Source organism: Manis pentadactyla, chromosome 6 (genome assembly GCF_030020395.1).
Source record: "Manis pentadactyla isolate mManPen7 chromosome 6, mManPen7.hap1, whole genome shotgun sequence".
In the NCBI taxonomy this organism is placed as follows: domain Eukaryota; kingdom Metazoa; phylum Chordata; class Mammalia; order Pholidota; family Manidae; genus Manis; species Manis pentadactyla.
The window spans coordinates 120,142,357-120,157,663 of NC_080024.1; the positions used below are offsets into that span (position 1 = coordinate 120,142,357).

The following is a 15,307-nucleotide window of genomic DNA, read 5'->3' on the forward strand; positions in this document are numbered from 1 at the left end:
CACTAGGGCCTAATGAAAGCTTGACCTTCATTATAGCTGCCCAGTTTCGGCAGTCGGGGACGCATCCCACCCTGATTTCCTCCAGGCCGGCGCGAGGGAGTCCTTGCTCCGCCCCTTTCCTCACAGCCAATGGGTTGCGCGGCACCACCAAGCGGGAGCAGGGGCCTCCCGGGCCGGGCGCATGCGTACTCGTATTGGGCCCTGGAGAGGCGCTTGGGAATCGGTTTTCTGCTCCTTTCTTTCTCCAGTCGCGCGACTCTCCAAAAGCCTTCCCACACTACTGTTGCTGAGGAGTGCCCTCCGTCACTCGCGGAGGGTGCACGGGCCTTGGGTGCGCCAGTTTCCGGATGTGGAGCCGCTCTCGCCCGGCGGGGACTCTGTGGCGGGGCGGAGCGCGGCGGCGTGCGCGGGGGCAGAGGGAAGGGGGCCCGTGGGTCCGGGCGTTCACCGGACGCCGGGAGGTACCACCGCCGCCCACGGGGGACGCGGTGGCGCCGGCGCTCGGGTGCCCACCCCGCGGCGAGGGGCCGGGGGAGAAAAAAGGCCGGCAGTTAAGCTCGCTTCCCGCCGCCCTCGCCGTCCCTCCCGGGCTAGCCTCCCCCGGCCCCCTGCGCTCCCCGCGCACCCCGCGCTCCTGGCCGGGGGAGAGCGTGGTTTCCTGGCGGCCGTCGCTGTAGCCCGGCCGGGGAGCCCGGAGGAAGCGGGGGAGTCCCCGCCCACGGCCCCCTCCCTTCTGCCCGCCCGCCGCTGCCTCTGACCCGCTGCGGTCCGGCCTCCAGTCCGAGCGGGGGGCGCGGCGGCGCCGGCGGAGACTGGGGAGCGGCTGCGGGCTCGGCGGGGACCGCGCCGCCGCCCCCGTGAATTATTCCCACGTCCCCCGGGGCTTGCTGCCTCTCCCGCCGGCGCCGAGAGCCCGGCCCCGGCCCAGCTCCCTCACGGGGCCCCCGGCGGCAGGAGCGGCGGCAGCGGCGGAGCCCACCGCCCGGGCTCCGATGAGCAACTCCCGGAATAACCGGGTGATGGTGGAAGGGGTCGGGGCCCGGGTGGTGCGCGGCCCGGACTGGAAGTGGGGAAAGCAGGACGGTGGCGAGGGCCATGTGGGCACGGTCCGGAGCTTCGAGAGCCCCGAGGAGGTGGTGGTAGTGTGGGACAACGGAACCGCGGCCAACTACCGCTGCTCCGGGGCCTACGACTTGCGCATCCTGGACAGCGCGCCCACCGGTGAGTGTCGGTCCCTGGTCTCGGGCCTGCGCGCGGTGGGAAGGGCGAGGCCGGGGTGGACGGTGGGCCGCCTGGGAGAAGCCCGGGGTGGAAAGGGGAAGAGCCAGAGGGGATTTTAGGTTCAATACCTGGTAAACAAAAACTTGGAGAAAAGACCCCGGTACCCCTAAAGGGAAACGATGCGACACTCTCACCAGGATGCGCTCACGCCTGGAAGGCACAAAGCATCCGGAACACGACAGACGGTTCCCGGCCTCCTCCTCTAGGGAAGGGGCCTGGAGAGGCCTAATAAACCATTGAAGTTAATCAGCCACCAAGTAATAACTGTCTGAGGAGAGGCTTGCTAGCCATATGGTGTTTAGTAGACGGCTTGTAATTGCCAAGGGGCTGGTGGTATTTCAGATTTGTTGAGATAGCTTTTTATTTTTTGCTTTTTCTTTTGCCTCCTGCAACAAATAGAACGACTTGTTTATTAGCCGAAATGATAATTGGAACCCTGTGGAATGATTTTTCATCGAAATTGTTTCATTACCTAAAAGGGGAAAAACAGTCTAAACTGTTGAACCGTTACTTTGTGTTAAAAACTTTTTCCAAGTTAAATAAGATAGGCACTTGATTTTTGGTTATTGTTAACATCCCATCTCATATGTAAGATTATGTCAGAGACTTAACCATTCACACAGTAATGAGTCAATGTCCTTGATTCACAAATTTCAGAGAACTGTTACTGACTTTTTAAATGTAATTTTTATGTAATATAAACCAAAGGCTTGCTCTCACAAAATGAAGATCTAATTTATTTTAATCGAATTCATTTTCACAGATTTATGATACTCTATTTTCTAACTAGAAGATAGTTCAGATTTAAGATCGGATACTTTCAGAATGCATCAATAAGCTACTTTTTAAATTTGAGATCTAATTGACATTAGTTTCAGATGTACAACATGTGATTTGATGTTTGTATATATTGCATAATGATCACCACAATAAATCTAGTTAACATCCATCACCTCACATAGCTACAGAATTTTTTTATGAGAACTTTTTATTATCTACTCTCAGAAACTTTCAAATAAAGTTGATAAATATAGTTAACAAAGTATTAGTAACTATAGTCGTCATGCCCTGCAATGCCCATGACTATTTTATACCTTTTGACCCCCTTCACCCTTTTGCCAACTCTTTCCATCCCTCATCTCTGGAAACCACCAATCTGTTTGTATTTATGAGCCCCGTTTTTTGTTTTAGATTCCACATATTAGTGAGATGATAAGGTATTTGTCATTGTCTGACTTCTGTCACTTAGCATGATGGCCTCAAGGTCTATCCCCATTATTGCAAATGGCAAGATTTCATTCTTTTTCCTAAGGCTGAATAATATTCCATTGCACGGATATATATCATTTTCTTCATCTGTTCACTGATGGGAATTTAAAAATTAGTTTGTTTCCTTGTCTTGGCTACTGTTATTACTGCTGCAGTGAACATGGGAGTGCAGATATCTCCTAGAGATGATGATTTCATTTCCTTGGGTGAATACCCGTAAGTGGGATTGCTGGATCATATTTTTAATTTTTTGAGGAACTTCTGTACTGTTTTCCATACTAGCTGTACCAGTTTATGCCTACCAACAGTGAATAAAGGTCCCCTCTTCTCCACATTCTTAACAATGCTTGTCTTTTTTTTTCATTAAAGTATCATCGATATACAATCTTATGATGGTTTCAAATACACAACAGTGGTTCATCATTCACCCATATTACCAAGTCATTACCCGCTCCTTTGGGATCACTGTTTATTAGCATAGTAAGATGCTATAGAGTCATTACTTGTCTTCTCTGTGCTGTACTGCCTTCCCAGTGACCTACCTATATTGTGATTGGGAATTATAGTGCTTCTTAATCCCCTTCTTCCTAACCACCCTCCCTGGGCCCTCTTCTTTGTTAGCCCCTAAGTCCCTTCTTGGTGTCTGTGGGTCTGCTGCTATTTTATTCCTTCTGTTCTGCTTTGTTTTTATACTCCACAAATGAGTGAAGTTATTGGTACTTGTCTTTCTTCGCCTGGCTTATTTCATTGAGCCTAAAACCCTCTAGATCCATCCGTGTTGTTGCAAATGGAAGGATTTCTTTTCTTTTTATGGCTGAATAATATTTCATTGTGTGCATGTACCACATCTTTATCCATTTGTCTATTGATGGACACAGGTTGCTTCCATATCTAGGCTATTGTAAATAGGGCAGCAGTAAACATAGGGATGCATATGTCTTTTGAATCAGGGATCTTGTTTTCTTGAGGCAAATTCCTGGGAGTGGAATTCCTGGGTCAAACGGTATTTCTGTTCTTAGTTTTTTGAGGAACTCCATATTGCTTTCCACAATAGTTGAATTAATTTACATTTCCACCAGCAGTGTAGGAAGGTTCGCCTTTCTCTGCATCCTTGCCAGCATTTGTTGTTTCTTGTCTTTTGGATGTTGGCCATCCTAACTGGTATTGAGGTGATACCTCATTGTGGTTTTAATTAGCATTTCCCTGATAATTAGTGATGTGGAACATCTTTTCATGTGCCTGTTAGCCATCCATATTTCTTCTTTGGCTAAGTTTCTTTTCACGTCCTCTACTCATTTTATTTTTTATTTATTTTTTATTTTGGTATCATTAATCTACACTTACATGAGGAACATTATGTTTACTAGACTCCCCCCATCACCAAGTTCCCCCCACATACCCCATTGCAGTCACTGTCCATCAGCGTAGTAAGATGCTGTAGACTCATTACTTGTCTTCTCTGTGCTGTACAGCCCTCCCAGTGCCCACCCCCCACATTATACATGCTGATCATAATGGCCCCTTTCTTCCCCCCACCCCCCTTATCCCTCCCTTCCCATCCATCCTCCCCACTCCCTTTCCCTTTGGTAACTGTTAGTCCATTCTGGGGTCCTGTGAGTCGACTGCTGTTCTGTTCCTTCAGTTTTTTCTTTGTTCTTATACTCTATAGATGAGTGAAATCATTTGATACTTGTCTTTCTCCGCCTGGCTTATTTCATTGAGTATAATACCCACTAGCTCCATCTATGTTGTTGCAAATGGTAGGATTTGTTTTCTTCTTATGGCCGAATAATATTCCATTGTGTATATGTACCCCATCTTTATCCATTCATCTGCTGATGGACACTTAGGTTGGTTGCTTCCATTTCTTGGCTATTGTAAATAGTGCTGCGATAAACATAGGGGTGCATATGTCTTTTTCAAATTGGGCTGCTGCATTCTTAGGGTAAATTCCTAAGAGTGGAATTCCTGGGTCAAATGGTATTTTTATTTTGAGTTTTTTGAGGGACCTCCATACTTAGCGATGTGGAGCATCTTTTCATATGTCTCTTGGCCATCTGAATTTCTTCTTTGGAGAAGTGTCTGTTCAGCTCCTCTGCCCATTTTTTAATTGGATTATTTGCTTTTTGTTTGTTGAGGTGCATGAGCTCTTTATGTATTTTGGATGTTAACCCTTTATTGGATCTGTCATTTATGAATATATTCTCTCATACTGGAGGATGCCTTTTTGTTCAGCTGATGGTATCCTTTGCTGTACAGAAGCTTTTCAGCTTGATATAGTCTCACTTGTTCATTTTTGCTTTTGTTCCCCTTGCCTGGGGACATATGTTCATGAAGAAGTCACTCATGTTTATGTCGAAGAGATTTTTGCCTATGTTTTTTTCCAAGAGTTTTATGGTTTCATGACTTACATTCAGGTCTGTGATCCATTTCGAATTTACTTTTCTGTATAGGGTTAGACAATGATCCAGTTTCATTCTCTTACATGTAGCTGTCCAGTTATGCCAACACCAGCTGTTGAAGAGGCTGTCATTTCCCCATCGTATATCCATCGCTCCTTTATCATATATTAATTGACCATGTATGTTTGGGTTAATATCTGGAGTCTCTATTCTGTTCCACTGGTCTGTGGCTCTGTTCTAGTGCCAGTACCAAATTGTCTTGGTTACTGTGGCTTTGTAGTAAAGCTTGAAGTTGGGAAGCAAGATCCTCACCACTTTATTTTTCCTTCTCAGGATTGCTTTGGCTATTCAGGGTCTTTTGTGGGTCCATATGAATTTTAGAACTGTTCAGTTCGTTGAAGAATGCTGTTGGTATTTTGATAGGCATTGCATTGAATCTGTAGATTGCTTTAGGCAGGATGGCCATTTTGACGATATTAATTCTTCCTAGCCAAGAGCTTGGGATGAGTTTCCATTTGTTAGTGTCCTCTTTAATTTCTCTTAAGAGTGTCTTATAGTTTTCAGGGTATAGGTCTTTCACTTCCTTGTTTAGGTTTATTCCTAGGTATTTAATTCTTTTTGATGCAATTGTGAATGGAATTGTTTTCCTGATTTCTCTTTCTGTTAGTTCATCGTTAGTGTATAGGAAATCAACCGATTTCTGTGTATTAATTTTGTATCCTGCAACTTTGCTGAATTCAGATACTAGTTCTCGTAGTTTTGGAGTGGAGTCTTTAGGGTTTTTTATGTACAGTATCATGTCATCTGCAAATAGTGACATTTTGACGACTTCTTTACCAATCTGGATTCCTTGTATTTCTTTGTTTTGTCTAATTGCTGTGGCTAGGACCTCCAGTACTATGTTGAATATGAGTGGGGAGAGTGGGCATCCCTGTCTTGTTCCTGATCTTAGAGGAAAAGCTTTCAGCTTCTCGCTGTTAAGTATGTTATTGGCTGTGGGTTTATCATATATGGCCTGCATTATGTTGAGGAACTTGCCCTCTGTACCAATTTTGTTGAGAGTTTTTATCATGAATGGATGTTGAATTTTGTTGAATCCTTTTTCAGCATCCATGGAGATGATCATGTGGTTTTTGTCCTCCTATTTGTTGATGTGGTGGATGATGATGGATTTTCGAATGTTGTACCATCCTTGCATCCCTGAGATGAATCCCACTTGGTTATGGTGTATGATCCTCTTGATGTATTGTTGAATTCAGTTTGCTAATATTTTGTTGAGTATTTTTGCATCTACGTTCATCAGGGATATTGGTCTGTAATTTTCTTTTTTTTTGTGGTTTCTTTGCCTGGTTTTGATATTAGGGTGATGCCAGCTTCATAGTATGAGTTTGGAAGTATTCCCTCCTCTTCTATTTTTTGGAAAACTTTAAGGAGAATGGGTATTATGTCTTCTCTATATGTCTGATAAAATTTGGTGGTGAATCCATCTGGCCCTGGTAGTTTTTTGATTACCGCTTCAATTTCGTTGCTGGTAATTGGTCTATTTAGATTTTCTGTTTCTTCCTTGGTCAGTTTTGGAAGGTTGTATTTTTCTAGGAAGTTGTCCGTTTCTTCTAGGTTTTCCTGCTTTTTAGCATATAGAGTCTCATAGTATTCTCTAGTGATTCTTTGTATTTTTGTGGGGTCCATTGTGATTTTTCCTTTCTCGTTTCTGATTCTGTTGATATGTGTAGATTCTCTTTTTCTCTTAATAAGTCTGGCTAGGGGCTTATCTATTTTGTTTATTTTCTCAAAGATCCAGCTCTTGGTTTCATTAATTTTCTATTTTATTCTTCTCAATTTTATTTATTTCTTCTCTGATTTTTATTATGTCCCTCCTGCTGACGTTAGGCCTCATTTGTTCTTCTTTTTCCAATTTCGATAATTGTGAGTTTAGACTATTCATTTGGGATTGTTCTTCCTTCTTTACATAGGCCTGGATTGCTATGTACTTACCTCTTAGCACTGCCTGCACTGCATCCCACAGAAGTTGGGGCTTTGTGCTGTTGTTGTCATTTGTCTCCATATATTGCTTGATCTCTAGTTTAATTTGGTCATTGATCCATTGATTATTTAGGAACATGTTGTTAAGCCTCCATGTGTTGGTGAGCCTTTTTGTTTTCTTTGTACAATTTATTTTAAGTTTTATGTGTTTGTGGTCTGAGTAGTTGGTTTGTAGAATTTCAATCTTTTTGAATTTACTGAGGCTCTTTTTGTTGCCTAGTATGTGGTCTATTCTGGAAAATGTTCCATGTGCACTTGAGAAGAATGTATATTCTGCTGCTTCTGGGTGTAGAGTTCTGTAGATGTCTATTAGGTCCATCTGTTCTAGTGTGTTGTTCAGTGCCTCTGTGTCCTTACTTATTTTCTGTCTGCGAATCTGTCCTTTGGAGTGAGTGGTGTGTTGAAGTCTCCTAGAATGAATGCATTGCATTCTATTTCCTCCTTTAATTCTGTTAGTATTTGTTTTTACATATGTTGGTGCTCCTGTATTGGGTGCACATATACACATATATTTATAATGGTTATATCCTCTTGTTGGACTGACCCCTTTATCATTATGTAATGTCCTTTATCTATTGTTACTTTCTTTGTTTTGAAGTCTATTTTGTCTGCTACAAGTACTGCAACACCTGCTTTTTTCTCCCTTTTGTTTGCATGAAATATCTTTTTTGATCCCTTGACTTTTAGTCTGTGTATGTCTTTGGGTTTGAGGTGGGTCTCTTGTAAGCAGCATATAGATGGGTCTTGCTTTTTTATCCATTCTGTTACTCTGTGTCTTTTGATTGGTGCCTTCAGTCCATTTACATTCAGGGTGATTATTGAAAGATATGTACTTATTGCCATTGCAGGCTTTAGATTTGTGTTTACCAAAGGTTCAAGGGTAGCTTCTTTAGTATCTAACTGTCTAACTTAAGTCACTTGTTAAGTTATTATAAACACGGTGTTATGATTCCTTATTTCTCTCCCTTCTTATTCCCCCTCCTCCATTCTTTATATGTTAGGTGTTTTATTCTGCACTCTTTTGTGTTTCCTTTGACTGCTTTTGTGAGTAGTTATTTTATTTTTACCTTTAGTTAGTATTTGGTTGGCATGGTTTCTTTGATGTGATTTTATTTTCTCTGGTGACATGTATTTAGCCTTAGGAGTGCTCCCATCTAGAGCATTCCCTTTAAAATATCTTGTAGTGGTGGTTTGTGGGAGGCAAATTCCCTCAATGTTTGCTTTTCTGGGAATTGTTTAATCCCTCCTTCAAATTTAAATGATAATCGTGCTGGATAGAGTATTCTTGGTTCTAGGCCCTTCTGTTTCATTGCATTAAATATATCATGCCATTCTCTTCTGGCCTGTAAGGTTTTTGTTGAGAAGTCTGATGATAGCCTGATGGGTTTTCCTTTGTAGGTGACCTTTTTTCTCTGTGGCTGCCTTTAATTCTTTCCTTGCCCTTGATCTTTGCCATTTTAATTATTATCTATCTTGGTGTTGTCTTCCTTGGGTCCTATCTGTTGGGAGTTCTGTGGGGTTTCATGTTCTGAGAAACTATTTCCTTCCCCAGTTTGGGAAAGTTTTCAGCAATTATTTCTTCAAAGACACTTTCTATCCCTTTTCCCCTCTCTTCTTCTGGTACCCCTATATTGCGAATATTGTTCTGTTTGGATTGGTCACACAGTTCTCTTAATACTGTTTCATTCCTGGAGATCATTTTATCTCTCTCTGCCTCAGTTCTCTGTGTTCCTGTTCTCTGATATCTATTCCATTAATGGCCTCTTGCACCTCATCCAGTCTACTTTTAAGTTCCAGGGATTGTTTTATTTGTATATTCTCCCTCCTAACTTGATCCTTTAGCTCTTGCTTATTTCTCTGCAGATCCATCAGCATGGTTATGACCTTTATTTTGAATTCTTTTTCAGGAAGGTTGGTTAAATCTGTCTCCCCAGGCTCCCTCTATGGGGTTGTCTGGGTAAGTCTGGACTGGATCAAATTCTTCTGCCTTTTCATGGTGATAGAGGTAGTCCTAGGCAATTGGTGCATGTGTCAGCTGGAAGAACAACGTCCCGCACACGGGGAGTTGCTTATGGTTTTTCCTGAGCCGCTGCAGGCGGGGCAGCCTAGAGCCCCATGGGGAGAGGCACACCCTGGGTGTGCTCTCCTTCGAGAATGCTGACCTTTTGCACCCTGTCCTGGCTTCCTCTGTGCTGGGCTGCCGTGTGCACGCAGGACCTCTGATTCTGGCCCAAGCAGCTGTGGATGAGACTCTGGGCGTTTACTGGGGGTGGGGCCCTCCCAGGGCGCTCCCCTCCTATGGCATGCCCGTGCTGGGTGGGAATGGATGGGAGGCTGTTTATCGCCGTGAGGGGCTTCAGAGTTGTGCTGCCGCCCAGGGGTTTGGGGCGCCTGGAGTTCCCCAGGATTCCCACCTGCCGGTCTGAGTGTGCCAGGACAATTCTGTCATGCTGTGAGGCCCCTGTCCCTTTAAGACTTTCAAAAATCACTCGCTTTTCTTTTGTCCCAGGGGCGCTGGCTGCGGGGATCTGCTCGCAGGTTTTACTGTTCTGTTTCCCTAATACTCAGCATACCATGCCCTATGTGTCTGCCCTCCCTGTGAGGATGACCAGGGCTGGGTATTTAGCAATCCTGGGCTCCTACTCCCTTCCCGCTCCGACTCCTCTCCTCCTGCCGGTGGCCTGGGGTCAGGGAAGCGATCGGGTCCCGCTGGGCTGCGGCTTGTATCTTACCCCCTTTGTGAGGTGTTGAGTTCTTGCAGATGTAGATGTAGCCTCGGTGTTGTACTGTATCTTCTGGTCTCTCCTTTAAGATTAGTTGTATTTGTTATATTTTCAAAAATATATATGGTTTTGGGAGATTTCTGCTGCCCTACTTACGCCACCATCTTGGCTCCTCCTTCCTCCCCAGTTTTTGGATTTTTGATAAGAAATTGTGTACTCATATTTTCTTTTGCATTTCAAATGATCATCTTATCTATCTTCTGGGTCATGTACCTTTGGAAACCATTGCTCTAAGTCACCAAGCAGTAGTTTATGAATTCTGAAGTACCTGAGGAAAATAGCTTTATGACTTGTCCAAGATTTCATAAATTGATGGTGGAGATTTAAATCCAGGTTTCTTTTTCTTTTTCTTTTTTCCCATTTTATACCATTAGTCTCTTTAAGCCTTTAATTTTTCACCCTTAAAATGAAGTTGTAGTAATTCAAGGTACACAGATGTTTTACTTCTAAGTTGAAGTAACAAATTTTTACCAGTTTGCAGGAAAAAAAGTGGATAAAAATCTTATTTTGTTTGACAATATTTTCTACCCTTATGTAACAAATGATAAAAATAACAGATATATTTCTAGAATTGCCAATTGTATGCCTAACTTGACAGCTTGTTTTTGTTTTGACTGTATGGAGCATGATTGTAATTTTATTATGCAAACTTGTAATAAAGTAAAGTAGCAGAGGCTGCAAAAAATAGAGGAGAGAGTAACTTGTCCAACAGAAGAGATATGAGGGAGTTGTAAATTTGGGATGAGACACCTTCAAAGACATTTTCTTTATAGCAAGAGTTGGTTGGCTATAGATGGTGTTTTACTCTACTACACTATTGAAGTTAACTAAAAAGTTGATAATCTTTTCAGTTTTTAAAATGTTTCTCTGAGATTTATTTGAATATTATAGGATTTGATAAGTTATATTTTGAATCCAGTAGGTTGAGTAGGGAACAGGATGCCCTAGATATACGGTTATTCTTAAAATAAGATCAGCTGGGGTAAAAGCTTGGTGGAGTGAAGAGTGTAAGAGGCCAGTCTTTATAACGAGACCCAGCTGAGTTTGAATTCGGGGCTGCCACTTATTCATGTTGTGTGGTTTCATGCAGGTTACTTCCCTGAGCCTCAATTTCTTCACCTATAAGTGAAGACCATAATGCCTACCTTTTATTATTATTGGGAAGGTTAAATAAAATGTGTGTAAAGCACTAAGCTTGGTATACTAATAAATAGTGGCTAGTATTATTAATAATAACAATTCTGTTTTCATTAATTTAGTATTTCTCAGGAGTAATGAATGTGGAATATACTAACCAGATGGCAGGTCACAAAGGTTTCATTCTCACTAGGAATTTTAATTACAGTTCAGATAGTTTCTAAACCAGTAAGTAGTCTGATGGTTCAGGGGAGAATAGAATGCATATTTTAGTTGGTTAACTGTCTTTAATCTCTGTAGTACTTTTTGGTCACATTGATTTGGGGTTAAAGTTGAATGAATCCATAAATCAGAAACAGGATTTCTTGGTTGGGTGAATGACTTCAACAGTTACACTGCAAAATGAATTACATTTAAATACTGGTTAATAACTTGTAAATTATTTTTTACTGTTAGCTAAAATCTCTTAATTAGGACAAAAATTTGGAGGGTTAACTGGGCACTATACTAGTCTACTAGGGGTGTTTAGTTTTTATTAAAAAAAAATCTGAAATATGATACAATATTTAAGATATCTGAATAGATAAATGAGTAATAAATACCTGTGAAACCATCTAGAAACAAAACGTTCTGTCTTGCCAATGGGTTTCAGCCCTGGACAAGTTCACTGTGGATTCAGTGAGACCAAAGAAGTGACAGTGGAACGTTCTTGGGGTGAAAGGGTTTGTACCTAACTTTATTTTCACAGTGGCAGGACAATCACTAGAATCCTGTCCACTCAGAGCAAGTCTGCACGCAGCAAGCTGGGCTCTGCTTCTGGGCCTTTCTACTCCCACAGCCATATCAGTCTCCGTCCACCACACTCCAGCCTCTGCTCTCCTGTAGCCATGCAGCAGCTGTGCCATCGTGTTGCCCAGAGCACTGGGAGGAGCTCTGTATAGAGTTGATAAGAACATATTGCCCACACGTGTGTAGTGAGCTAGCCGACCAGGGCCAGGTGAGAATCCTGGCCATATGAACCTTCACTTTATCCATAGTTACTAATATATTTGAAACACCCTATACTTTCCAATTTCATTCCCTTCCTTAATCTTTTAAGGCAAACATTATCCAGAAATTAGGTAACATTCCTCCTGCGGGTTTCTTTACATTTCTGTTGTTTTTATATACTTGTAAACAATATATAGTATACTCTATTTGCAGATTTTGTATTCTTGAATAATTAAAAAATTTCGGTAACATTGTGGTTGAAATCCATGTTGAGTTGTCTCACTGTTTAACATCCATTTTAGGTACTCCATTGTATACCTAAATATATGTTTCCACTCTCTTTTTATTGAACAATTGTATTATTTACTTTTTTCTTTTGCTGTTATACAAAATTCTAATTTAGATATTCTTGTCCCACATTAAAGTGCTTCATATGGTGAATTACAAGTGGTAAAACTAGTTCTTTCAGTCATCTCTTCTGTCTAGAAATTTAACATTTTACTTAAATAAATCAATGCTTTGTGAATTTGAGTTGTTTTCATTGCCTTGCTTAAGAACTGGGTTAGTGATGTTGATGAGCATGTTTTACTGTTCTCATAAAATTCTCCAACAAAAAGACTTAAGTTATGTAAATTCCCCAAGTTACTGAATTTAGGCGAGATGCTATTAAAACGTAGAGCAGATGGTCATTTGGGTATTAGTAGAATGAGTCAAAAGCTTTCATCAGGTGGTTCATTTAACAGCTGCATATGTCTTCATAAAGCTTAGCTCAGGAAAAGAGCATTAATTCTCTAGGGAATATGGTATTCTTTAGAAGGAGAAAAAGCACTAGCAGGTTTAGTTAGGGAATTAGGTTTTTTGAAATAAAAATTTTAAGGAATAACTCTTGCCAGAATTGGGGAAGTTTAGACTGGGAGGGAATGCTTTTAGATGAGAATGAATGTAGTGGATATAGTTAAGGGGAAACAAAAAAGCTGCTGAAGAGCAGTAAAATGTTGGCCTTGCTTATTTAATGCCTTTTATTCTGTTTTATGTTTTCTTTAAATATCAACTCTTGTTTCGGTCAGGTAATTGCATTCTCATTAAGAATTCTGTAGGCTCATTTTGGTGGGGAGTGGGTTGCTTTGTTTACTTTTTCCAGTTCTCAGCGTTAGTGTCTGTTCCACAGCTGTTCAGTAGCTTTGCTGGCATTTGAGCTGTGGGAACCAAGAAAGGATTTGGATGTGCTTTTGTGTGCATTAATGGTTTTCCTGAAGTATTCTTTAAAATCATGAATTGTGCGTTTTTTTTTTAAACCAGTTATTGTGTTTAAATGGTTCCTTTTAAAGAAAACCTGTACTCAGATTATGAGCTCATGAATATTGTTATCATTGTACTTTGTGGAAAATGAGGTTAGAAAAGAAAAACACACAAATAGAAGAAAAGCTGAAAACTAGACTTTCTTTTTGTGGTCAGGTGGGGAGGTTGGGATACATTTTCCCTGCCTTTCATCAACCTATTCTTATTTGAAGGGCTGCACAGTTAAGGATAGACCTCTCAATGTAATTTTTGTTTTGATCTACTATGAAAAGTGTAGCATCTTTGGATGTACGTTTTGCAAAATTTGAAAGCAGAGTCAAAATCTTTTAAGGCATTTGATACCTTCCTGTGGATAAAGTGAAGGTTCTTATGGCCAGGATTCTCACCTGGCCCTGGTCGGCTCGCTCACTGCACACGTGTGGGCAATGCATTGTTTTGGACTTTATATAAAGAGCTCCACCCAGTGCTCTGGGCAACAAGGTGGCATGGCCCTGCAGCTGCTGCATGGCTGCAAGGCTGCAGGAGAGCAGAGACTGAGACGGTTGTGGGGGCAGAGAGGCTCAGAGGCAGAGATCGGCTTGCTGCATGCAGACTTGGTCTGAGTGGACGGGATTCTAGTGATTGACCTGCCACTGTAGGAATAAAGTTGGGTATAAACACTTTCACCCCAAGAATATTGCATTGTCATTCCTTGGTCTCATTGTATCTGTAGTGAACTTGCCGGGGGCTGAAACCCATTGGCAAGCTACTTCCATAGAGGTCGTAGCAATTTATATGTCCGCATCAGTGGTATCTGGTTCTGACACTGTCTTCACAAGCACTGACAGATTATTTTTAATCAGTGTCAATTTGACAGGATAAAATTGTATCTTGTTTTTTTAATAATGAAAATATGTTTATAATTAAGCTAAGCAGTTCCAAAGTATATAGAACAAAGGTGAGAGTGCTCTTCTCCCCACCTGTGTACCAACCACGCTCAGCAATTTGGAGTGGGTTTTCAAAGATTCTCTCATTACGCACTGTATATGTGTGCTCAATGCATATGCCTTCTAGGTTTGTGCCATGCTTAGAAAGATTTTCCTCCTGTCTTGTCAATGGCTTTTAGCCCCATGCAAGTTCGCTATGGATTCAGTGTGACCAAAGAAATTGACAACAAAATGTTCTCAGGGTGAAAGGGTTATACCCAACTTTATTTCCAGGTGGCAGGTCAGTCACTAGAATCCCATTCACTCAGAGTGAGTCTGTATGCAGCAAGCCAGTCTCTGCCTCCTGGACTCTCTGTCTACACAGTCGTCCCACACAGCCATCCTCCAGGCCTCTCTGCACAGTCGTCCTGCACAGCCATCCTCCGGGCCTCTGTTGTTCGCCCTCCACCACTCCAGCCTCAGCTCTGCTCTCCTGCAGCCTTGTAGCCCTGCCACCTTGCGTGCAGAGCACTGGGCTGAGCTCTTTATATAGAGTCAACAGTCATGTATTGCCCACAGGTGTGCAGTGAGCTAATCCGCCAGGGCCAGCTGAGAATCCTGGCCACAGGAACTCTCATTTTATCTACACCTCCAAATTGTAAAATGCACTGTTCAACTTATTTCCTAGCACTTCTTTTTCATATTTAGCTCCTTAGTTTATCTTTATTTTTGGTATGTTGTACTGTAGGGAACTAAAGTTTAACAAGGATTGTGCTTTTTTAAAAAAATTTTGTTCTAATTAAAATGGAAACAGACTACCCCAAAATTTAATGGTGTGAAATCATTTATATGCTCATGGTTTCCAGGACTTGGAGATGGCTTCAAGGTCACCAGACTTAGTATGAAAGAGCTTGCAAGGCCTGTAGGGTGTGAATCCTGAGGGGGAGATAGAGAAAAACAGACAAGTGGCACCTGCATTGTGGCCTAACCTCAGAAGTCACATAGTCTTACTTCTGCCACCTTTTATTGATAGAGGCAGTTGCAAATGCCTACCCAGGTCTAGTAGGGAGGAAAATAGACCCATCTCTTTTTAGTCATGTGTTGTTGTCAAAAGAGCATTTCAGATGGGATATAGAATAGATTGGTGTGGCCCTTTTTGGAAAATTTCATCTGCTACACCTTTTCCTCCATTTAAAAT

General features: G+C 42.0%; 1 protein-coding gene across 1 annotated transcript in view; it reads left to right on the plus strand.

The window, feature by feature from the left end:
• The first annotated feature begins 992 nt into the window (after nucleotides 1–992).
• The window catches only part of MIB1 (MIB E3 ubiquitin protein ligase 1), a 120,377-nt gene continuing 106,062 nt past the window's right edge, over nucleotides 993–15,307 (plus strand). The window contains exon 1 of the mRNA XM_036905783.2: nucleotides 993–1,221. Coding sequence (XP_036761678.1) covers nucleotides 993–1,221 — 229 coding nt within the window. The remainder of the gene's footprint in view (nucleotides 1,222–15,307) is intronic.